Source organism: Canis aureus, chromosome 6 (genome assembly GCF_053574225.1).
Source record: "Canis aureus isolate CA01 chromosome 6, VMU_Caureus_v.1.0, whole genome shotgun sequence".
NCBI classification, from domain to species: domain Eukaryota; kingdom Metazoa; phylum Chordata; class Mammalia; order Carnivora; family Canidae; genus Canis; species Canis aureus.
Window position 1 is genome coordinate 35,700,002 of NC_135616.1, and position 24,243 is coordinate 35,724,244.

At 44.4% G+C, this 24,243-nt stretch overlaps 1 protein-coding gene and 1 long non-coding RNA gene across 8 annotated transcripts in view; one reads left to right on the forward strand and one right to left on the reverse strand.

The window, feature by feature from the left end:
* Positions 1-21,695, forward strand: part of LOC144315701 (urea transporter 1) — a 48,888-nt gene extending 27,193 nt beyond the window's left edge. For all 7 annotated transcript variants that reach the window (XM_077900636.1, XM_077900634.1, XM_077900631.1 and 4 more), the window contains 8 exons: positions 4,512-4,662; positions 5,575-5,764; positions 8,205-8,333; positions 10,100-10,292; positions 13,630-13,777; positions 13,968-14,102; positions 18,071-18,120; positions 19,458-21,695. In XM_077900636.1, the coding sequence (XP_077756762.1) occupies positions 4,533-4,662; positions 5,575-5,764; positions 8,205-8,333; positions 10,100-10,292; positions 13,630-13,777; positions 13,968-14,102; positions 18,071-18,120; positions 19,458-19,634 (1,152 nt within the window). In that variant the 5' untranslated portion in view covers positions 4,512-4,532 and the 3' untranslated portion in view covers positions 19,635-21,695. The remainder of the gene's footprint in view (positions 1-4,511; positions 4,663-5,574; positions 5,765-8,204; positions 8,334-10,099; positions 10,293-13,629; positions 13,778-13,967; positions 14,103-18,070; positions 18,121-19,457) is intronic.
* LOC144315704 (uncharacterized) lies at positions 5,478-9,503 on the reverse strand. Its single transcript, XR_013381502.1, has 2 exons — positions 9,277-9,503; positions 5,478-5,799 (listed from the first exon to the last, which is right to left on the reverse strand). It is a non-coding gene; the product is annotated as an uncharacterized LOC144315704 (long non-coding RNA).
* Positions 21,696-24,243: the final 2,548 nt, after the last annotated feature.

Consider the following 24,243-nt stretch of genomic DNA (forward strand, 5'->3'; position numbering starts at 1 on the left):
GGTGTATTCAACGTATTGAAAGGGGGAAAAATCTGCAACCTTCTATCCACCAAGGCTATCATTCAGAATAGAAGGAGAGATAAAGAGCTTCCCAGACAAACAAAAGTTAAAGAGATTCATGACCACTACACCAGCCCTACAAAAAATATTAAAGGAGACTTTGTGAGTGAAAAGGGAAGACGATAAGTAGGAATTAAGAAAAATAGCACAAAAGCAGTAAAAATAAGTATATCTGTAAAAATCAGTCCAAGGACTCACAGAATAAAAGGATGTAAAGTATGACACCATATACCTAAAATATGGGAGCTAGTGGAGTAAAGAACACATTCAAACTTAAGTAACTGTCAACTTAATACAGACTGCTATATGCAGAAGATGTTGTATACAAACTGAGTGGTTACCACAAGTCTAAACCCGGTAATAGATATGCAAAAATTAAGGAGAAAGAAATCCTAAAAATTTCACTAAGGAAAGCCAACTAATCATGAGAGAAGAGAGGACGAAAAGAAAGGAACAGAGGAGAACTACAAAAGCAACAATAAAACAAGGAACAAAATGACAATAAATACATATTTATCAATAATGACTTTAAATGTAAATGGACTGTTCAATCAAAAGACATAGGGTGGCAGAATGGATTAAAAAAAAAAAAAAGACCCATCTATATGCTGCCTATAAAGGACTTACCTCAGAAACACCTGGACAGATTGAAAGTGAAGGGATGGAGAAGTATTTGTCATGCAAATGGATGTGAAAAGAAAGCTAAGGTAGTAATACTTATATCAGATAAAATAAACTTTAAAACAAAGATGATAACAAGAGACAAAGAAGAATACTATATAATAATAAAGGGAACAATCCAACAAGAAGATATAACAATTGTTAATATTTATGCATCCAACATAGGAGCACCCAAATACCTAACCCACTTACTATGAATGGACAGATCATCCAAACAGAAAATCAATAAGGAAACAGTGGCATTGAATGACACATTGGACAAGATGGATTTTAACAGATATAGTCAGAACATTCCATCCTAAAACAGCAGAATACACATTCTTTTAAAGTACACATGGAACATTCTCCAGAATAGATCACCCATTATGCCACAAAACAAGTCTCAACAAGATTCAATCTCAAAAAGATTGAAGACATACCATGCATTTTTTCTGACCACAACACTATGAAGCTAGAAATCAATCACAAGAAAAAATCTTGAGAGAGCACAGATACATAGAGATTAAATAACATACTATTAAACAAGACCAAGAAATCAAAGAGTAAATCCCACATTACCCCGATACCCAAACCAGATAAAGACACTACAAAAAAGAGAACTACAGACCAATATCTCTGATGAACATAGATGCAAAAGTCCTCAACAAAATATTAGCAAACCAAATCCAACAATACATTAAAAAAAAAAAAAAAACATTCACCACAATCAAGTGGGATTTATTCCTGGGATGCAAGTATGTTTCAATATTCAAAAATTGATTAACATGATACATCACATCAGCAAGAGAAAGGATTAAAAATGTATGATCATTTTAATAGATGCAGAAAAAGTGTTTGACAAAGGACAACATCCATTCATGATAAAAACTCTTAAGAAAATAGATTAAGGAAGAACATAACTCAACATAATAAAGGCCATGTATGAAAAACCCACAGCTTACATCATTCTCAGTGAAAAATTAAGAGCTTTCCCCCTAAGATCAGAAACAAGACCAGGATGTTTACTCTCACCACTTTCATTCAACGTAGTAGTGGAATTCCTAGTCACAACAGACCACAAAAAGAAGTAAAATGCATCCAAATTGGTAAGGAAGAAGTAAAACTTTCACTATTTGCAGGTAATATGATACTATATATAGAAAACCTTGAGGACTCCACCAAAAACCTGCTAGAAGATAAATGAATTTAATAAGATCCCAGGATATAAAATCAATGTACAGAAATCTGTTGCATTTCTATACGCTAATAATGAAGCAAGTGAAAGAGAAATTAAGAAAGCAAACCCATTTACAATTGCACCAAAAATAATAAAATAACAAAAAATAAGCTTAACCAAGGAGGTGAAAGACTTAGACTCTGAAAACTATGAAACATTGATGGAAGAAATTGAAGATGATACAAACACATGGAAAGATATTCCATGCCCATGGATTGGAAGTACAAATATTGTTAAAATGTTTATACCACCCAAAGCAATATAGACATTTAATGTAATCAGCATCAAAATACCAAAAGCATTCTTCATAGAACTGGAACAAATAATATTGAAATTTGTATGGAACTACTAAAGACCTAGAATAGCAAACCAATCTTGAAAAAGAAAAACAAAGCCAGAGGTATCACAACTCCAGATTTCAAGTTATACTACAAAGCTGCAGTAATCAAAACAATATGATACTGACACAAAAACAGACACATAAATTAATGGAACAGGATAGAAAGCCTAGAAACAAACCCACAATGATATGGTCAGTTAATCTTCAACAAAAGAGGCAAGAAGATGTCCCGGAGAAAAGATAATCTCTTCAACAAAGGGTGTTGGGAAAACTGGTCAGCCACCTGCAAAAGAATGAAAGTGAACCACTTGCTTACACCATAAACAAAAGTAAACTCAAAATGGATTAAAGACCTGAATATGAGACCTGAAACCATAAAATTCCTAGAAGAGGGGATCCCTGGGTGGCTCAACGGTTTAGTGCCTGCCTTTGGCCCAGGGCGCGATCCTGGAGTCCCGGGATCAAGTCCCACGTCGGGCTCCCAGCGTGGAGCCTGCTTCTCCCTCTGCCTGTGTCTCTGCCTCTCTCTTTCTCTATGTCTATCATGAATAAATAAATAAAGAAATATTTTTAAAAAATTCCTAGAAGAGAGCACAGGCAGGAATTTCTCTGACATTGACGTTTTTAGATATTTCCTGAGGCCAGGGAAATAAAAGTAAAAATCAACTATTGAGACTACATCAAAATAAAAAAGCTTCTGCCCAGCAAAGAAACAAGCAACAAAACTAAAAGACAACAGACGGAACAGGAGAAGATATTTGCAAATGACATGTCTGATAAAAGGTCAGTATCCAAGATGGATAAGGAATTTATATAATTCAACACCCCCTCCCAAAATAAATAATACGTTTTAACAATATGGAGAGAAGACACGAACAGACATCTCTCCCAAGAAGACATCCAGATGGCCAGCAGACACATGAAAAGATGCTGAACATCACTCATCATCAGGGAAATGCAAATCAAAACCGCAATGAGGTATCACCTCACACCTGTCAGAAAGGCCACAATGAAAAAAAAAAAAAAATAAGTGTTGGTGAGGATGTTGGGGAAAAGGAACCCCCATGCACTGTTGGTGGGAATGCAAATTGGTGCAGCCATTGTGGAAAATAGTATGGAGGTTCCTCAACAAATTTAAAAATAGAGCTACCCTATGATCCAGTAATTGCACTACTTGGTATTTACCCAAAGAATACAAAAACACTAATCTGAAAGGACATATGAACCCCTATGTTTATTGCAGCGTTATTTACAAGAGTGAATTATGGAAGCAGCCCAAGTGTCCATCAATAGATGAATGGATAAAGAAGATGAAGGGTATATACAATGGAATATTACTCAGCCATAAAAAGGAATGAAATCTTGCCATTTGCAACAAGATAGAGCTAGAGAGGGTAATGCTAAGTGAAATAAGTCAGAGAAAGACAAATACCATATGGTTTCACTCATATATGGAATTTAAGAAACAAAACAAACAGAGGAAAGAAAAAGACACAATCCAAAAGCAGACTAACTGCAGAGCACAAGGTGAGGGTTGCCATAGAGGAGGTGGGTGGGAGGATGGGTGAAATGGGTAGAGGGGATTAAGAGTCCACTTACCATGGTGAGCACTGAGCAATGTCTAAAATTGTTGAATTGTCATATCGTACACCTGAAACTAATATAACACTGTATGTTAATTATATTCAAATTCAAATTAAAAACTTAACTTTAAGAAAAGGCTGCTCACGCTGGGAAGGAGCTGCTTGGTCTGCATTCATGAGCACCATTTTGTAACCTGACACTGGGCTCCTTCAGCTGACAGCATGAAGCTTAAGTCCTTGGTCTTAGCTCTCTTCCTGTATTATTATTTGACTCAGTATGTTAAAATTAAGTATTTTTCAGTCTTTTCCGCCAGACTGAGCTCTCTGAGTGCAGGTTGTAGGTGCTCAGTGAAGATCTGTTGGACTAGAAACGGGAAACCCAAGGCCAGAACCTTCTCATGGTAGCAATAAAGACGGTAATGAAAAAAGTAGTATGGGATTTGGATTTGGGTAATAATCTCCACGGCAACGTTGCAAGGGGAGCCGGGTGCTTTCTTAGTCCCCTAGAATGTCATGATACAAATGAAGTGCTTTTAAACTCATCCTCTGTGGCTACTGCAACCAGGCCCAGTGCTGGCCAGTCTCAAGTGTTCTGCATTAGGATGTTTATGAGCTCTGTCCTTTCCTCAAGGAGCCAGAGGAAGAGATAACCATGGAGGACAGTCCCACTATGGTTAAAATGGACCAGGGTGAAAATCAGATTTTACCAAGAAGAAGGTACCTCCCCAAGGCACTTGGCTACATCACCGGTGATATGAGAGAATTTGCCAGCTGGCTCAAAGGTATTTATGCTTCCATCCTTTGGAGAGATGGGAGAAGTAGATTTGGGGGAAATGATTCTTTCATTATAGTCTCCTGCCTTTTATCTCCCCCTCTCCCCCTCTCCAGTTTTTAACTTTTTATCTTCTTTTTTTTTTTTTTTAAGATTTTACTCTTTTTTTCCTTAAGATTTATTTATTTGAGAGAAGGAGCGAGCACATGAGTGGGAGGGAGAAGGCTGAAGAAAGAGAGAGACTCTCAAAGCAGACTCCCTGCTGAGCACGAAGCCTGATGCGGGGCTCAAACCCACGACTCAGAATAGAACCTGAGCCAAAGGGAAGAGTCAGATGCTTAACTGACTGAACCACTCAGGTGCCCCAAGATTTTATTTTTAAGTAATCTCAATACACGACATGGGGCTTGAATTTACAATCCCGAGATCAAGCGTCATGTGCTTCGCTGAGCCAGCCGGCACCCCTAACTTTGTATCATTTAGCATGCAAGCCTCTTCAAATATTTTTTTTTATGGAGATAGTGCTTAGGGCCAGGGCCCTACTCCTATTTAGAGGAAGACACCTGGCTCCATCCCATAGTTTCAGCCCTTAAAAGCTGAAGTTTTACTGTTGGTAATTTACTTCTTTAGCTTTAGAGTCTGTACCTCTGAGCATGGTAAATAAGTACATTCAGTGCTTTCTGCAGTGGAGATTCTGGTAAGAGCAGGGTGGGCTGAGAATGAAGAAACTGGAGGCTTTCAGGGATCTGGGTACCATTAAGGGGGAAATGGCTCAGCGGGAAAAAGCTTCCAAGAATATCAAAAATTAGTTCCACCCTTAGCAGAGAGGATTTTGATGATTTTATTCAGGGTGGGCACCAGGCACGGAAAGGAGCACCTTGCCTTGTCACATCCTTAGCTCTGCCCATCTCATCTCTTCCAGACAAACCACAGGTGCTCCAGTTCGTTGACTGGGTTCTTCGGGGCATATCCCAAGTGGTGTTCGTCAGCAACCCCATCAGTGGAATCCTGATTCTGGTGGGACTGCTGGTCCAGAATCCCTGGTGGGCTCTTAATGGCTGTGTGGGAACGGTGGTGTCCACCCTGACGGCGCTGTTGCTTGCCCAGGACAGGTAGGTGCATCCATCCAAGCCTGCTCTTCCTGCTTCTGAGAACACAGGAACCAGTCAGTGACTTTGGGCATCGGTGATAAAGCCCCACCCTTCCCAGAAAAACTTACCCTTTATTCCACAGGACCTGGTATTTGTGTTCAGTCAGAGGTCAAGGCATTACTTACATTCCTTATTGTTTCTCTTTAACCATTCCCTAGATCATTCTTCTGCAATGATTACTCAATTATTTATCGTCAGCATTTTGTTTGTTTGGGCAAGAATGCATAGGAGTCCTTTTTATTTTTTTATTTTTTTAGATTTTATTTATTTATCTGAGAGAGAAAGAGAGCACAAGCAGGGGGAGGAGGCAGAGGGAGAAGGAGACTCCCCACTGAGCAGGTTGCCCAACTCGAGACTGAATCCCAGGACCCAGAGCCAAAGGCAGATGCTTAACCAACTGAGCCGCCCAGGAGCCCCATGTGCATGAGAACTTGAAAAGTCTTGGTGGTGTACAAAAAATCTCACCAATCCCATCCTATTTTGTTTCCATGCTCAGTTTAGTGAACCATTCTTTATAGATGGTGCAAATGTTAGCTCAGTTTCTGGAAAAGTGAATAATCAAATTCCCAGTTATGATTTAAGAAGCATTAGCGTGTCTTCTGAACTATGTGCTGGATTAAAAAGACCACTACTTTATAAATTGATCTGTTGTTGAAGAAGTAAAACGCTGACTCCCACCACAGGGTTAGACAGCTCCTGACTTTCTGGTTTAATCAGGGAGGCTGCTGGTCTTCGAGGTGTCCAGAATCAACGCATGAGCACCAGTGGGTGGTCATTACACAACTCAGCTCCTGTGGCATTTAGAGCTCCGAGAACGTTCCGCTTTCCCATCAGGTCCAAGGAGCCTGATGTGTTGTCCGTAGATTAGGTTAAATCCAATTCCGGTACACGTCAGGAAACAGCCCACCCAGTTTGGAGATGTGGTCCAGCATCATGCCATGTCAAATATCCTTTCATTATTTTGTTCCAGCAAAAAATGACCCACTCTCCCTATCAGGTATTATTTAGAAGGCAAGCCATATTTACATGTGTTGGCTTTCAAGTCTCTTTTACCTTCCTCAGGCCTAAAGGCCTGCATTAAAATAGCAATCCTGTTGTAAGTGAATATATCTCTTTCTGTTGTTTTTAAGCCATAGTGCTCCACAACTTGCAGACATTGCCATGAAAGCACAGGCAGTCTGCCTTAAAATCTGCAAGTCCCTTGTTGAGAAAGCGAGTCTTTGCCTAGCTGTCTGCTGTGTATTCCCAAATTCTAGAAGAGAGTATCACTTACAGGGTTAAACCAGTAAACATTCCATCACTTCCTACATGTCCCAAAAGATTCCTTAAGGGAGACAAAGGACACTGGACAGAGAGCCCCACTGCTAATGCTCTCACCCAGATGAATGAGTGGCACCTTCTTCCTGTTGGGCTGGTGCCTCGTGCCCCAACTGAAGCTCTCACGCCACCTGCACCCCCTCTATAGCCTGGCCCCTGGCTCTGTCACCCCCCCCCGCCCCCGCAGACCCTGCACCTGACCTCACCCAGCTTCGCACCTCGTGGCCTCGCTGACTTCATCTTTGAAACTCCAGCCCTTCCTGGTGGAGATGTTGCCAACTAATAGGGCCTCGGGGAGCCCAGCTTGTCAGCCTTGGGGCTTATTCTGCAGAAGTTGTTTCATTTCTCACTTGGGGCTCCTAGTTCCCAGTTACAAACTGGGAACCATTTTGGCCGGGAGTAGAAATTTACTAACAGGACCACCTTCAGAAGTGAGGTTAAATGCTGAGAAGCGAAAAAGAACCCAAGAATGAATTCGGTGCTAGATATGCACATAAGTGGAATAACTCTGCCCAGTAAAAGTACTTGTTTTCCTTTGCAATAACTTGGAAACGTGTATTTGGAGAGCACAAAGTGGAAGTGCAGGAAGATGAAAGTGGATCCTCAGTTGGAAGAGTCGTTTTTTTAAGGTCACAAACACTACAAAAGGGAGTTTGCAATTCAACAATCTTACACCTCTCACCAAGAATGTCAGACTTAGAACCCAGTTTCCTCTAAGAGCTCTATTCGGATCAAAGGCCCTTAAGACACAGAGGTAACAACTTCCTGAAGGAAAGGCTAAAGAAAGCAGAACAGGCCGCCTTGCTCATTTCCCTTTCTGCACCTGGATGCTAGAATCCTGTCTCACTGTGACACCTCTGTAGGGGGTTGTTCTAGAAGCACATTTGTATTTTACCTTGATCTACTATATTTCATTTTTCCATGACTTTATTAGTGTTTGGCTTTTATAGACTTGGAAATAAATTTCTAAGCATAACCTCACTTTCTAATGTGACCATGATCTGAAAATTGCAAGCACCATTTCTGGGCAAGTCCGGCCCCCGCCCACCCAGAATGCGTCCCCCCTGTGCCTCTCTGCCCACAGGTCAGCCATCGCCGCAGGACTCCACGGCTATAATGCCACCCTGCTGGGAATACTCATGGCTGTCTTTTCAGACAAGGGCAATTATTTCTGGTGGCTGTTATTACCTGTGTCTGCCATGTCCATGACTTGGTAAGTTGTGCCTGGTTCTCAAAATACCTCTAAGAAAAAAAATTCATAGTAGGGGGAGGGAATGGGGAGTTACTGTTTAATGGGTACAGAGTTTCAGTTTTGCAAAATGAAAAATGTTCCACAAATGGACAGCAGTGGTGGTTATACAATAATGTGAATGAACTGAATGTGAGTGAACTGCAGGCCTTAGGTTGGTTAAAATGGTAAATTTTATGGTATCTGTGTATAGCAACGTTTAGAAAAAAAAAATTTTTTTAACTTAGATTTGGGTTACATCTGTTAGAAACAGGAAGCATCCAAACACACTGATGCGTGTGACCCTTGACACACACCTCGTCCCCCCTTCCTCTCAGATTCTGATGTAATTGGTCTGGGGTGTTACCCGGGCACTGGGAGTTTTAAGGCTCCTGGGGGTTTCTAAAGGACAACTAAATTTGAGAGTCATCCATGGTCCTCAAACCTGCACACTAACGAATCCCCAGCAGGGCTTGGGTAAACACGACCTCTGCTCCCCGCCCCAGGGCTTCTGATTCCGTCCCTCTGGGTGAAGCCTAATAATTTGCATCTCTAACTAGTTCTCAGGTGATACGGCTCATCCAGGGACTACACTTTGAGAACCACCGTGTGTGCCTCTATGAACTCTCCTTACCCACCTGCCCCTGCTACCTTCAAAAAAATTTCTTCACTGAATTCGGTTCCTTTTTTTTTTAACCCTAAATCCTTCAAACTAGCTAAAGGTTCTTTTTGCTTGTTTGTTTTTTGGAAGCACACATTTCCTTCTTACGATGGCACATTAAGAATATAAATCACGAATATCCACCCAGATGAGAAGGGTAGCCCACTCTGCACAGTGTCTGCAGGGCCACCTGCCCTGGCTGCACCCACAGCAGTGTGGGAGAGAGCCTGCTGGGAGAGCCAAGCTGCCCAGGAAGTAATTTCTTACCAGTTCTGAAGAACAACCTCAAGGACAGGAGGTGGATCACCTCCAGGTGCTCACCACACCCCCTCCCATAATCTGGGGCTCTGACCTTCATGATGGGCCAACAAGTGAGAGTACAAAAGGGGTCCCGAGACCATCTAATCTAATCCAGTCCCCCAGGCTACAGACAAGGAAATGGAAGAGTAGCTCCTTGCCAAAGGTCACACAGTTCACCAACGGCTCTGGACTTAAAGCTGTTCCTCCCACCCCCACCCCCACCCCCACCCTCGCCCCGCCCTGAGTTTAAGATATTTTTCCTCCCGCCCACACCACCTTACATCCTCCCTTGGACAACTGTTTCTCTTTTTCAAAAACAATATGCTAAAGGCGCATGAAGATGATACAGAAATTCAAGACGGTGGCTGCCCCTGGTGGGGAGGACCGGGCACATGATCAAGTAGGTTACATGGGGAAAGGGGGCTCCCACTGGGTGCAGAGTATTTTACTTTACGTCTAAAATACTAGAAAAATATTTCTAAAACCTAGATTTCCTAAGTCACTGTGAGCGATCCCAGAGTGTAATTTTTCGAAAGCCAGATGAGCTACGAGTTGATTTTTGACTTTATGGAAAAATTCTTCTCTGACAGGATTTATTCCACGTTGTGTTTGTTTTTTTTGTTTCAGTTTGGGGTTCTCTTTTTCTTGTCCTCCCATAAAAAGTTTGCTGAAACAGCACGTTAGTATTGTGCCCATGAAAGAAAGCCCCCCCAGGGTGTAGAGATTCAGTTTGTCAACTGACTTGTCACGTGCATGTTCTTCCATTCTGTTCTGTGGTCGTTGTCATTAGCCCAATTTTCTCAAGCGCCTTGAACTCCTTGTTCTGCAAATGGGACCTCCCCGTCTTCACTCTGCCCTTCAACATGGCATTGTCAATGTACCTCTCGGCGACGGGACATTACAACCTGTTCTTCCCAAGCAAATTGTTCAAACCCGTGACCGCGGTTCCCAATGTCACCTGGCCTGACCTCAGTGCCCTGCAGGTAAGGTACCCTGTCCTCTCACATTCCTCCCTGACTCGAAGACACCCAGTGTCCCCTTGGTTAATTGTTCTTGGGCATCAGAGCCTTATGGAGACTCAGCTCTAGGATGGCTTTACTGCCTCCCTCTTGCCCTCTCACCCATTCTACTCTAAGGCTGTGGGTTCTAAGGCTTTGTTTATTATTATTATTATTGAAAATTAGTTAACCTACAGTGTTACATTAGTTTCAGGTGTGCAATGTAATGATTCAACACTTCTACCCATTGCTCATCAAGATACACGTACCCTCAATCCCCTTCACCTACTTCCCCTATTTCCCCATTCAGCTCCCTCTGGTGGCCACCAGTTTGTTTTCTGTATTTAAGAGTTTGTTATTTTGTCTTTTTTTTTCCTTTGTTGTAAGGGTTGTTTTTTGGTTTTTGTTTGTTTGTTTGTTTTTAATGACTGCTCAAAGCTAACTTTCCCCCTTCTTTTCCTAAAATTCGGTCTAGAGTATAGCTCCACTGGAAATCAAAGGCTGTTTCAAAATTGTCCCTTCCTTGGGTGGATGTGATGGGGCCCAGCCCTTGAGGAAGGGCCTCTAGTGTGGAGTTAAGGCCTCCATGACCTGCCTCCTCCGATCAAAAGAACTGGCTGGTTACTGTTAGATCTCATGATAGAACCTCTCTATTCTGCTTTTTCTCTTGGTAGATCTCATAGAGTATGTACAGTGATTCATGGTGCTCAAGCATTGGTAGCCATCAGAATCGTTGTTTTTAAATACGATACAGGCTTCATCTCAGACTCTCTGTATCATAATCTCTGAGGGGGGCACCTAAGAACCTATGTTAACAAGCTCCCCAAATAATGGTAATGGGGGCCAGAATTTGAGAACCACTACCACAGCATGTATTGTATCCAACTCCTTTCCGATGTGCACAGAGAGAGTGCCATTTTAAAGACCTGGTTAACCCAGGCCCCGCTCTTCCTGGGGTGTTTATTTAATAACTCTGTTGAAGAGTTGTTGAAGAGTTATTAAATAACTGTTTAAAACAAGAGAACACTTAAAGGCAGAGGAAAACAAACAAAACCCACCTTTTTTGATGTGCAAAAGACTGGTTTTCTGCACTACTAGCTCATGAAACCCCTTTTTGCTGTCCTCTCTGCTGAGCCATCAAAACATGTGAGGGGCTCAGGTAGGCTTTTCTTTACCTTCTTGCCAAAAAAATAAATGGGAGCATTTGGAAATAACTCAGAAAGAAAGTCAAATGTTTGTTCAAACTACCCATGAAAAATAATATCATAAATAATGCTAATTGATCTATCTAAAACTGCCCTGTCCAATATAGTAGCTATTAGACCCACAGAGCTTATTTAATTTCAATGTGAAATTATTATAATTAGATAAAATTAAAAATCCAGGGATGCCTGGGTGGCTCAGTGGTTGGGTGCCTCCCTTCGGCCCCAGGGCACGATCCCCAGGGCCTGGGATTGAGTCCCGCATCAGGCTCCCCGCATGGAGCCTGCTTCTCCCTCTGCCTCTCTGTGTCTCTCCTGAATAAATAAATAAAGTCTTTAAAAAAATAAAATTAAATAAAAAATAAAATTAAAAATCCAGTTTCTTACCCTTATACTAGGCACATTTCAGGTGCTCAGTAGCCCCATAGGGAATATTCCCCCATCAGGAAAGTTATGTTAGACAGTGGGAGTGGGGGTCTTCCTCTTCTCATTCTGAACTACCATCCCAACATCAGCACATGTCTCTCCCATCTCGCTTGACTCCCCCGTTTTCCTGGCCACACGAGGGATAGTTCTGCGGTCGATTCTGAGTGAAAGCCTATGCAGTCTGTAACGTGTCAAGTTCCTTGCTGTAGAGAAAAGAGCAATGATCTTGTGTAGACATGAAGATCCAGTGTGAGCTGCAGAATTCAGGATCCACTTTAGGATAGAACCAAACTCACAGTGTGATCCTGTGCTCTGCGCAAGGACGGAGGCAGGATTGGAAGCCAGTGTCAGTGCAGCCTAATGCATGAGGGAGAGGATAATTCTTTTTTTTTTAAAGACATTATTTATTTATTCATTCATGAGCGACACAGAGAGAGAGGCAGAGACACAGGCAGAGGGAAAATCAAGCTCCCTGCCAGGACCTGATACAAGACTCGATCTCAGGACCCCGGGATCACTCCCTGAGCCACTCAACCACTGAGCCACCCAGGGACCCCGGGAAAGGATAGTTTTTGTGCCAAAGCAGCGCCCCCATAGCAGAGTAACTGCCTCCCCATGGTGGCTCAAAAGGTGTACATGTGACCTGGGGCGAGGAAGGCGTCTTTCAGTAAATGAACTTGGTCAAGCTAACATGGCTAATTATGCCTAGCCTGGCCTTACCAGAAGTGCCCTTAGAAAGCATTACCAGGTGTTAGCTTAAATCAAACCCTCTACTTTCCTGAAAACTGTTAGTCTGTGAACACATTAGCTGAATTCAGGCCTCACCAGCATTAGTGACATTTACATGTATTTTTGTGTTTTGAGGACTATTTGGCAGTTGCTGGTAACCAGCGTAAGCTAAGGATATACTGGTTGAAATGAATACATATTCTCTGTAACAGCGGAAGTATAAATAGGGTACTGATTCATGAACTTGCCAATAATTGCTCGTTTAAAAAAAAAGATTTTATTTACTTGAGAGAGAGCGAGCACGAGCAAAAGAGAACACAAGCATGGGGAAGGGCAGAGGGAGAAGCAGGCTCCTCGTTGAGCCAGGAGCCTGATGTGGGGCTAGATCCCAGGACTCTCAGATCATGACCTGATTTGCTGAAGGCCGATGCTTAACCAACTCAGCCACCCAGGCGTCCGCAATAATTGCTTCTGAATTGTGGAAAAGATAACCCAACTCTGGGTCTTTGGCCTTAACAGCCCAGTTGCATGGGAGTAATAATACTTCTGTTGACCATGGTGGCGTTGATGCATTAGCCTGAGGCCTGATGCACAGTTAAGAACTGGAAGTGTAAACTGTGGTCCCTGCTGTCCTCACTGAGGGACACGGCAGGTGAGGTGGGGGCAGCAGTGGTTCCACCTGGGGGCTTATCAGCGACCGAGGCCAGTGTCAGCGCCAGCAGCGGAGCCCCTGAGTTAGTGGCCGTGCCAAGGAGGCATGCAGGCTCAGCATCCGCCGGGGAAGGGCCTGTGTATCTCTTGGGATCAAGCAGAAGAATGAGATTTCTCTGTAACGAGACAGAGACTTAAAAATTTAGTAACACAGAGATGTGCTAACTCTGACGTTGCATTGTACGTGCCTGTGAGCGTCCTGTGGGTTTCTGTTCAGTTGTTTTAATGACCTCGTTTTCTGAATGGCTTTGCAGTTACTGAAATCCCTGCCTGTGGGTGTCGGGCAGATCTATGGCTGTGATAACCCGTGGACAGGGGGCATTTTCCTGTGCGCCCTCCTGCTCTCCTCCCCACTCATGTGCCTGCACGCCGCCATCGGATCACTGCTGGGGATAGCAGCAGGTAAGCTGAGGGCTCAGGCCCAAGTACCCAGCACCTCCTCCGCAGGCATCTTCCATGCTCTGGACCTTCCTGGAGGGCTCTACTTCCAGGGGACCAATGGGAGTTCATGGGTGCTCCCCCACCCCCGGCCTCCTACCACAGCATCCTGCCTTTGGTGCACAGCGCTGACCCCACCTGTCTTCCTTAATAGGACTCAGTCTTTCAGAGCCATTTGAGAACATCTACCTTGGGCTCTGGGGTTTCAACAGCTCTCTGGCCTGCATTGCAATTGGAGGAATGTTCGTGGCGCTCACCTGGCAAACTCACATCCTGGCTCTTGCCTGCGGTACGTATATTGTGCATTGGAAGGAGGGTCGCTCATAACTGTGGGATCAGTCCATACAGTAAAAAGGGACTATGTGAGACACTGGGGCCAGGTTCCAGTGAGGGCCCCCGGCTGCCTGCAGGTGTGAACAGGGCAAGTGGCATCCCCTCCCTGGGAGGATTAAGCTCCGCTGTGCCCTCCTTATTGGTTGTCGTGAAGACAGGAGAACCTGTCGAGTCGTGTTAACTATTTTGCCATATGTACGTGTTGGGGGATAGAAACTTGACTCATCCTATGTTCTTCATACTAATCGTTTGACCCAAGAAACGAAAATGGAAATGACTCAAGCTAAATACAGAGCCATTTCTCCTGCTGAGTCAGGTAGGACTCCATGTGGCCCTTGGAGAATCACACGAATCCAGCTTTTCTCACACACTTCAGGGAGTGTCAGAATCAATTGGAAGGCTTGTTAAAACACAGATGGCTGCCCGCCCCACCTCCCAGCCCCTGATTCCTCCTTAGAGGTAGGAGAGGAGTTGGCATTTCTAACGAGGGCCAGATGGTGCTTGCTGCTGTTGGTCTTGGGAACCACATTTTCCGAACCACTGTGTTCATCCCTTCTGACCCCTATGTTCTAGCCAGACTCAGCCTGTCAGAGCTAGAAGAGGTTCTAGAGGTCTCCAGTCCATGCCCCTCGTTTTATTGTTGGAGTTCTGAGGCTAGAGAGATAAAGTGATGTGTTGAAGGGGACCCGGTCAATTAGGGTAAATGCAAGCCAGAATCCACATTTGCTAAGAAACTCTGAATTCCACGCACTACACCACTCTGCTCTCCTGTGGCAGCCTCCAGGCCTTTAGGTAAAACCAAACCTCAAGTGATGTAGATTTAGAAAGCTAGCGGGTTTCTCATTCTGCCTATCACACCTACCTTCCTTTGGACAGGTCATATTTTCCTCACTGGCGTAGCCTGACGGTTAGGGCTGTATACTGAGTTAGCTGAGAACCCAGACCCTGAGGCCAGAACCCTAGCTCTGCCAACTTGAATTTCGAGAGATGCCACACTCACCCCCACAGAGGCCATACCGATTTCCCCTCCACAGACAATGGGGAGTGCGTGTTCCGTCCATGCTGGGCACTGTCCATTTCATCCGCGGATACGAAATGTTGAGAGGGACCTCTGGCCCCTCTTGGAAAGCAAATCTCCCCTGCAAAATGTCACAGCAAGTTCTGGCTTGCCCATATCACCCTGCCCCCGGCCCAAGGAAAGACCGACTATATCAGCTGGGGTAAATAAATAACACACATTTATTACAGAGTTGCCCTTTCACAACTTCGCTGTGGTATTATCAGGAAGAGGCCCCAGGAAAGGCTGAGGGAGCCTGGCAGGGCCGCCTTCCCTGCCTCCAAACCGGAAACTGCCCACCAGGGGAGTCCTAACTTTGTTATTTTGTCACTGCAAACTATAGACACATTTTGTCTCTATTTATTTATTTATTTATTTATTTATTTATTTATTTATTTATTTATTTATTTATATGGGGGAGGAGGAGAATCTCAAGCAGGCTCCATGTTCCACGCGAGCCTCAGGTAGGGCTTGATCTCATGACCCTGAGACCATGGCCTGAGCTGAAATCAAGAGGGGGGGTTGAGTGACTGAGCCATCCTGATATTTTGTCTCTCTTTAATGCTGGGGTTGTCATAGTAGGACTCACACCTGGTGTTCTGCTGGGATGGACACTGTCCACTCGGCACTCAGGGCCTTTCTGCCCCTCACTGCCCAGGGTGCCATCAGAGTCATCACCCACACACTGTGGTGTTGCAGACTTGCACCTCTCCCGTGAGGTTTTCCCAGTCCCGCTCAGCAAGCCTTAATTGATGCACAGCTACTGTTAGACAATCTGATGCTCTTACTATGGAGAGAAAAGCAACTTGCAATTGGAGACGGCTTGGAAACAGCATAGCAGGAAGAGACCAGAGCTACTGCTGGACCTTTCAAGTGCAATCCTTGTGAAAGGGAGAGGAATGGGGCACCCGGGTGGCTCAGGGGGTGAGCGTCTGCCTTTGGCTCAGGTCGTGATCCTGGAGTCCTGGGATCGAGTCCTGCTTCGGGCTCTCCATAGAGAACCTGCTTCTCCCTCTGCCTGTGTCTCTGCCTCCCTCTGTGTGTCTCTCATGAATGAATGAAGAAAGAAAGAAAGAAAGAAAGAAAGAAAGAAAGAAAGAAAGAGAAAAAAGAAAAGGAAAGGAATGGTGATAAGGTCTCATGTGCTCAGGGGAGGTCTCGTAGAAGAGCAGGTACCCAAGACAGCAGGTGCTTACCCTAGGGCTGGCGAATATTTGTTAAGGAAGGAAGGAAGGAAATGGGGGAAAAAGGAATGAAATTATCAAATCAAACAAAGAAGCTCTTCCAACCCACGCCCCTGCGCAGTTCTCTGCTCAGAGCAGCATCGGGGTCCCCCCAACCAGGATGGTTTGGCAGCCAGTGTTGGTGGAAATACAGGATTGCATTTGAGGTTCACCGCCTCCCTGGAAAGCGCATCTTCAAGCTGCCCTTTTACAAAGGACAATACTGAGTGCCAAAGTTCAGTGATTTGTTGTACAGTAAAATGACCAGAGCTGGGGTTTGAAGCCCAGGCTGTTTCTGAGACAAGCCTTTCCCACGAGCATGAGACAATTCAGATGTGAAAGAATTAGGTATGCTGTTGAACAAAAACACTGGGATAAAAAGACCAAAGATTGGCGAAGAAATGGAAGTCTGTGGTAAAGTAAATGAGCGTCACAGAGTCCCTCCTCCCCCTTCCCCCCACTGCCTCCCCACTACCCCCCACCGAGGTGGCTCAGGTGGCTTCTCAGGCCCAGGAGGTTTAGGTGGTGGGCTGGTCTCATGGGGCCAGCGCTGCCCCAGGGGCCTGTCTGGCCAGTGCACCAAGATTATTCTGCAGCCTGTCTTTCTGAAACCCCAGCTTCCCTGGGCTGCCTTGAGCCCTCTCTTCAATTGATGATTAGCTACTTGAGATCTTTGTTTTTGTTGTTTTACCACCAACGGTCACACATAGACTCAAATTACCGCTTTAAGATTTGTGCTCACTCAGAGTTAAGGAAAAGCATAACATACTAATTCATTGGCCTGTGTGCCAACCTTAACAGTATTGGGAACGATGTTATTATGGGGCGAAATCCCAAGTTTGTGGTCAGTCCTGCTGATTGCTGAATTACTCTCTCTTTATTTTTTTTTTTATACCATGATTTTTTTTTATGACTGTAAATTCCAGTCATTAATAGGACAATCCTAGATGCATATGGTGTGGTTGTACAGAATCCATGCTATCTCAAGAAACATTCATAGGTTTCAATTTCTTCAAAGATTGTATTTATTTTAGAGAGCAATAGAGTGAGGGAGGGAGGGGGAGAGGGGGGGAGAGAGAGAGAGAGAGAGAGAGAGAGAGAATCTCAAGCAGATTCCCTGCTAAGTGTGGAGCCTGACACAGGGCTCAATGTCATGACCCTGAGAATGTGACCTGAGCTGAAATCAACAGTCAGATGCTCAACCAGCTGAGCCACCCTGGTGCCCCCCTACATTTCATTTTAATTCAGTTATGTTCAGATAAAACAACAGGGAAGCTTATTTGCCATGGAAGGCCTTTTCCTTAGGGATCAGTGATAATAGCAGTGAAATAGTAACCACAGAAAAGCTACCTTTACTGAGTACTTCTCATTGCATGCTAAACCCAAGTATTACTCCTTTCATGATGACACCAACCCCATGAGAAATTTCTGTTACCTCTACGGTGCAGGTGAGGAGGTAGAGGCTTAGAATGAAGGCCACAAAGCTCCTAAGCAGTAGAGTCTGGATTTGAACCCAGAACTGCCGACTGTAAGCTCATGCTTGTAACCAGGGTGCTGAGAGCTAGCTGGCAAAATGAAAATGTACATTTCCTATAATGAAAAGTACACCTACTAAGTATTGTTGTTCCCTCCCCTTTTTTTTAGCCCTGTTTACTGCTTACCTCGGAGTCAGCCTGTCACACGTGATGGCTATGGTGAGTTTGCCTTAATCTTGCTTCATCAGCAGCATGATCGATCGGCTCTCAGTGCCGTGGAAACCCCCCTGAGGTCCCCTGGGTGGGGTCCCCAGTGCAGGATCCATCGCTGTGTTAGCCACTACTTTCCCATCTCCTGCACCTGCCTGTTCCACACACACCTTGCTAAAAATATCAGATTGCATAATTTAAAGCAGTGAAACTTAGGTTGTATACCATATTTACCAAGTTCATACTCTGAGTACCAGGGAAGTGACTTTAGAATATTTTCTACTTGAACAGAAAGCCAGAACCATGTAGTGGTTGAGAAATCAGGAAAGGGAGGGAAAGGATAATTGGCTAAAGACCCAGATGGTTTGGATTTCGTTTTTAATTGAGCCATTTGTTAAACCCCCAGTGAGTCATTAATAAGAAGCATTCAGACCCATGTCCTAGCTGAATTATTTAATAGGCAAAATCGTTACCTGTGTAGTGCCTCCTGCCACTCTTTCTCCTTCCCTTTTGGTCCTTGACCTTCTCCTTCAGACCTGCCTGAGTTGCCAAGAACAGCCCAAAGCAAGGACTTTCCCTCAAAGAGCTTAGAGTCTGTTTGGGAGCCACAAGAAAGGGAGGAAAACCAGGAGAGTCCAAGATGAGTCTGGGTGGAGATCAGGAGAGAGGTCACCATGGGCCAAACTAAGCAAAGAGGGCCCTGTGGGTGTGAGGAGGGGTCAGGGGCCACTGGTGGCTTCCTAAGTAGGCAGCTCTGTCTATACTCCAATGCACACTTCAGTTTGCATGTGGTTCCAGACAAGGGGGTTCCTGAGACAGAACTTCATCTTGTTGGGAAAGATGCATGCTTTGAACTTGGGTTGACTTGGTTTCCAGTCTTCACATTACCACTTATTTACCCAGAAACTTGGATTATTATGCAGCCTCCCTAAGACAATTTCCTCAGCTTTTGCAGACATAATGCCAATTTCATCAAATGGCCATGAGACGTAAATATGTAAGGTAATTACCTAGTTTAGGACCTAATGCCGAGTTGGCATTATCCAATGAAATAACTTATTGGGGTGCCCAGCGTCATCTTCACAGTGGTGTAGAAACCCGACTGTATGAGAGGGAGGGAAAGATGTGCAAAGTGGACATTCCCAGACCACCCTAAGGAATGGATGGTGACATTTCAACTGCTAAATGCAGTCCCACTGGGATCGTGGACTCCAACTCAGTGGGCCTAAGCAGAGTCCGGTTGGTGCCCCAGGATGCATCCCCCTGGACTGAGTGAGAATGGGATGGGTGCTGGTGCTTTGTGACAGGATCTCAGAGGAGTATGTGGCTTGTCTCTTCCTCTTCAGGCGGGACTGCCAGCCTGCACCTGGCCCTTCTGTTTGGCCACACTACTGTTCCTCTTGCTGACCACGAAAAATGCCAACATCTACAGAATGCCCCTCAGTAAAGTCACTTATCCTGAAGAAAACCGCATCTTCTTCCTCCAAGTCAAGAAAAAAAGGATGGTTGAAAGCCCTTTGTGAGAGCAACCCCCACCCATGGCCAAGGTCGCAAGGGGTGGCTGACAGCCCCAGGTGACTCCCGGGGTCTTGGCAAACTGCTGTTTTTTCACTAGTGACAATGTTCATACTAACCCATTGGCAATCTGTTCTTAAGCTCGCTCTGTAGCTCTCTTTTAGACTCCAGGAACATCCCCAAACATGTGAGAGACACGTCAGGATGGTGTGCCCTGGTGGGGCGTTGGTGCTAGACTGTCATGTCGTTATAAAGTCAAACAGCTCCCACAGAAAGAAGACACGAGACCAGAGCTAATTATTTACCGGTGTTCTTGGTATTTGGTTGGCTACATGATGTTAACAGTATTAAAAACCAAGCTCAAAAAAGGAAAAAAAAAATCAAGCTCTACAAACCAACTAAGCCTTAAGTGAATAGAATTCATGACCATGAAATTAGTCAACCCAGAATTCTCAGATAAGCAGTTTGACTCGTTTAAAATCCATACAAGTCACTTGACGGGAAGACCACTGGGTGTTATACTATATGTTGGCAAACCGAACTCCAATAAAAAAAAAAATATTAAAAAAATAAATAAAATAAAAACCATACAAGTCACACTTGGCAGCTGTGGCCACAGCTCATTCTCCGGCTCCTGGGCAGCAAAGGGGCCTGGATGCTGCCCTGAGTGTGTTGCACACTCCCCTCCAGGAGATGGTTGATTCTTTCCAGGCTGACACAGCTATAGGAGGAAGAAAGGGAATTTTATCAGTCAAAACTATTCTGTAGTGTCATTTTCCTTCGACACTGCAAAAGATGTTTTAGATAAATAAAGCTTATGATCATTTTCTTGGGAGAATGGATTTGTTTTTTCAATGAGGTAAAATAACAAGTTTCTGGCTTAACCAGTTCCTAGATATTAAGGAAAAGTTACATTTTTATAAAATAATCGGCATAGCTATTTTTAATTCCATCCCCAAGTGGATTTTATAAATGCCTGGAATGAGTAGAACCGAGTCATCAACATCCAAGGCCCTTTGAAACCGCATTTGCTACTCCTTTGAGGCTATGTCTTATATCATAAAGCCTGGAAGGGAAGGTCAGATTGTTTCTGGGCGTTTAGAGCTTGTTGAGTTTAAAAAAAACTACTTAAAAAAAAAAAAAATTCATTATTTTCTGCATGCTCACAATGTTCTCGCTCAAAAACCCGAAAAGACATACCGGTAAAAGGGTTCTCCTGTCTTTGTATTAATTTTAAGGTTATTGGTCCCATAAACATTCTATGAGCAAATGCACAGAGGATGCCGTGGAAAGCTCTACTCACTACCTTCTACTTCATTCTGTATCAATCTGCTATTTTGGAGGATTCAAAAAGAGAAATAGTGGAAGTCTAAAGTTTTTTTTCTCGCCCTTTGGGTTTGCAGTGCTCAGTGCAAAATAGACAAGTTTGCTGCCGGGATAAGCGGAAGAAGGGAAGTAAACCTACAAATATTTTGGGGAGAAGTCCACTTCTTCCTTTTCTCAGGAACACAAACATTGTTCCAAATGTAACAACCCTGTAACCAAAGCCTTTTGAAACTGAATGTGCAACTGTGGTAGATTCATGTGTATTCCTGTTGGAAAACTAAATGTTCATTGTTTGCACGGAAATCTCCCTTGTTAAGGAATTTGTGAAGCAAGACTGGGGGAGATGGGTCAGGTTTGGGGTGGGGTGGTGGGGTGGGGGAGGACACAAAAAAGCAAGCAGAACCAAAGATAACCAGGAGTTAGGAATCTGAGCCATGGTGGAGGGAGCCAGAGCCTCTAACACGTAGGCCGCCCTCTCAAGGAGCTCCAGAATGATCTCTACCTTCTCCTGGTGTGCTCACACAATCATGTAAATAGGAACAGTCTAAGGCCTTGTACATTGTCTAATTTAAATGGTATTAAACTTTTCAAGCTTTTTTTTTTTTTTTTTTTTTTACTGAGTATTATCCTGAAATGAAGTGAGTATTTTGTCAGTTTTCTTAGGAATCAGCGGTATTCTTGCCTTTTGTCTGTAATAACAGGTTTCCAAGTAAGAATATGAATAAAGTTATACTCACAGCTTAGTTTTGTGTAAATTTTGTTTAAAAGTCACCTATGCCAGGCACCTAGGTGACTCAGTTGTTGAGTGACTGCCTTCGGTTCAGGGCGTGATCCCAGAGTCCTAGGATCAAGTCCTGCATTGGACTCCCCACAGGGAGCCTTCTGCCTGTGTCTCTGCCTCTCTCTGTGTGTCTCTCACGAATAAATGAATAAAATCTTAGAAAAAATAAATAAAAGTCATATATGCCTTTTATATTATGGCGCATATTAACCATCATGTGCCTAAGAGTATGTTGATTATAATTGCTTCTATTTTGGTGTGCTGCTGTCCTTATTCCTTCCCTAGACTTGCTAACAGCACCAGATATGTAGCTGAGCAAACCCTGTTCAACTCGATTATGGACCCATCTCTGTGGGCCTCCTCTCAACTGCACACTGTCCTCCTCGCTCAGGGGTGAGAAGGGATCACTTAGGGGCAGTCGCCGATGTTCAGGCTGTGCTCCTAGCACTCTGGGATGGATATCCCGCCAGGCAGCTGTCCAAGTCCTGGGTGCCCCCCAGGTCGAAGGCTGGGCACACCTGAGTGGCCAGCATTGTGGGCAGGGCTACTTCTCAGAATGTGACCAGTGACGGTGAAGCCAAGCCGTGCTCCTCCCTGCCTCCTGAAGCATCTCCCTCCCTCCTCCCTCCATCTGTGGTTAGTGTGTTTGCATCTGCCTTTGGCTCAGGGCATGATCCCAGGGTCCTGGGATCGAGTCCCACATCAGGCTCTCCACGGGGAGCCTGCTTCTCCCTCTGCCTGTGTCTCTGCCTCTCTCTGTGTGTCTCTCATGAATAAATAAATAAAATTTTTTTAAAAAGTGGGCTTAAGGCCCATAATAGTCTGCTTTTACAAGCTCTTAAGATTGAACTACACAATACATGTAGTGTTCAAAGCAGACATATATGAAATCAGCTAAAAGAAAAGACTGCTCCCAGGCCTGACCTTGACCTTCCTAAGTGTTAACCAGGGAGGTGTTAACACAGCTAAAGCAAGCTTACCCTTAGTGGGAGAGCTGGTCAATGGCTGAAGCTTAGGCGTTGGCGGCAGACAGAGGCAAGAGGTCTTCAGCCCTGGGAGCTGAGTTGTTGAGTGACTGCCCTGGGAGTGGTGGCCCAGAAACAGGTGTCAAGGGGGGGGACACCTGTGGTGGAGATGGGCACACTGGGGGGATCACAGTTTAGCAAACATAATCATTTCAAGCAGCTAAAGCCCCTTGTCTAAGCCTTACTCACAAGCTATTTGACTTCCTGTGTAGATTTGCTTTCTAAAGGAAACAATGCACTTGTCTGTACTTGTGCATATTTGATCCTCTATAGTTACATTTCTCATCTAAATAATGCAATTTTGGGCAGCCCTGGTGGCCCAGCGGTTTAGTGCCGCCTGCAGCCTGGGGCGTGATCCTGGAGACCCTGGATCAAGTCCCACATCAGGCTCTCTGCATGGAGCCTGCTTCTCCCTCTGCCTGTGTCTTTGCCTCTCATTCTCTCTCTGTGTCTCTACGAATAAATAAATAAAATCTTTAAAAAAATAAATAATGCAATTTTGCTAATAGGTTTTTGTAAAGATTTGTTTTAAAAAAAAAAAATTTGTTTTTTGTTGGTGGTGTTTTGTTTTGTTTTGTTTTGCCAGTACCTGTCTCCAAAAGCCAAATCACCCTGTAGTGTTCCAACAAAGTTAAATTTCTGAGGCTACAAAGGTGGGTGGGAGTGGGAGGTCGTCAGGGAAGGCCTTCCTAAGGATGTGAGGTTTAGGCTAATACCTAAAGGGGAGTAGACCAGAGCTGGACAGGTAGAGGGATGTGGAGGATGGAGGGAGCAGTGTTCTTGGCAGATGGATGCTCATGCATACAGGTCTTGAGACAAGGAGATTGGTGCTCTCAAGAAGTGAGAGAAGACTGATGTGGCTGGACTGCAGGGAGTAGAAGGGATTGGAGTGGATTTGGGAAACCAAGTAGACCCTGTAGTAATGCAGGAGAGAGGTAGTTGGCTTGGACTCAGTGGGGGCAGGAGGATGGAGAGAAGTTCATGGGTGTGGGAAACAAAAGGTGGAATCCTCAGTACTGGATGATGGGTTCATGTGGGAAATGAGGGAGAGGGAGTGTCAAGGATGACTTCCTGAACCCTCACTTGGGCAACAGGTGGATGGCGGTGCCACACAATGAGATGGGAGCACCGAAGAGTCACTTCTCTCATGCTATACATCTCCCTGTCCAATCCTTTCTAGAGCTTCAATCCAGGCCCTCTGTTCAACTGTCTACAGAGGCTGTTCCAAAAGCATCAATTTCAACACATCCAGGGCAAAACTCATCTTCAACTACTCTGCTCTCCTCAAGCTACTGAGTTATGAGGAAAGGTCGCACCCTCTAGCCAACTATACAAGCCAAAAGCAGGGTGCCACTTTTAGCTTCCTTCTCTCACCAATGGGCAATAGCCAAATTCTAAGGATTTTACCTCCTTCATAGCCCCCCTTGGTTCATTAATTTGTAAATATTTATTGAACGCCTATTTATTACATAATGGGAACTGGAA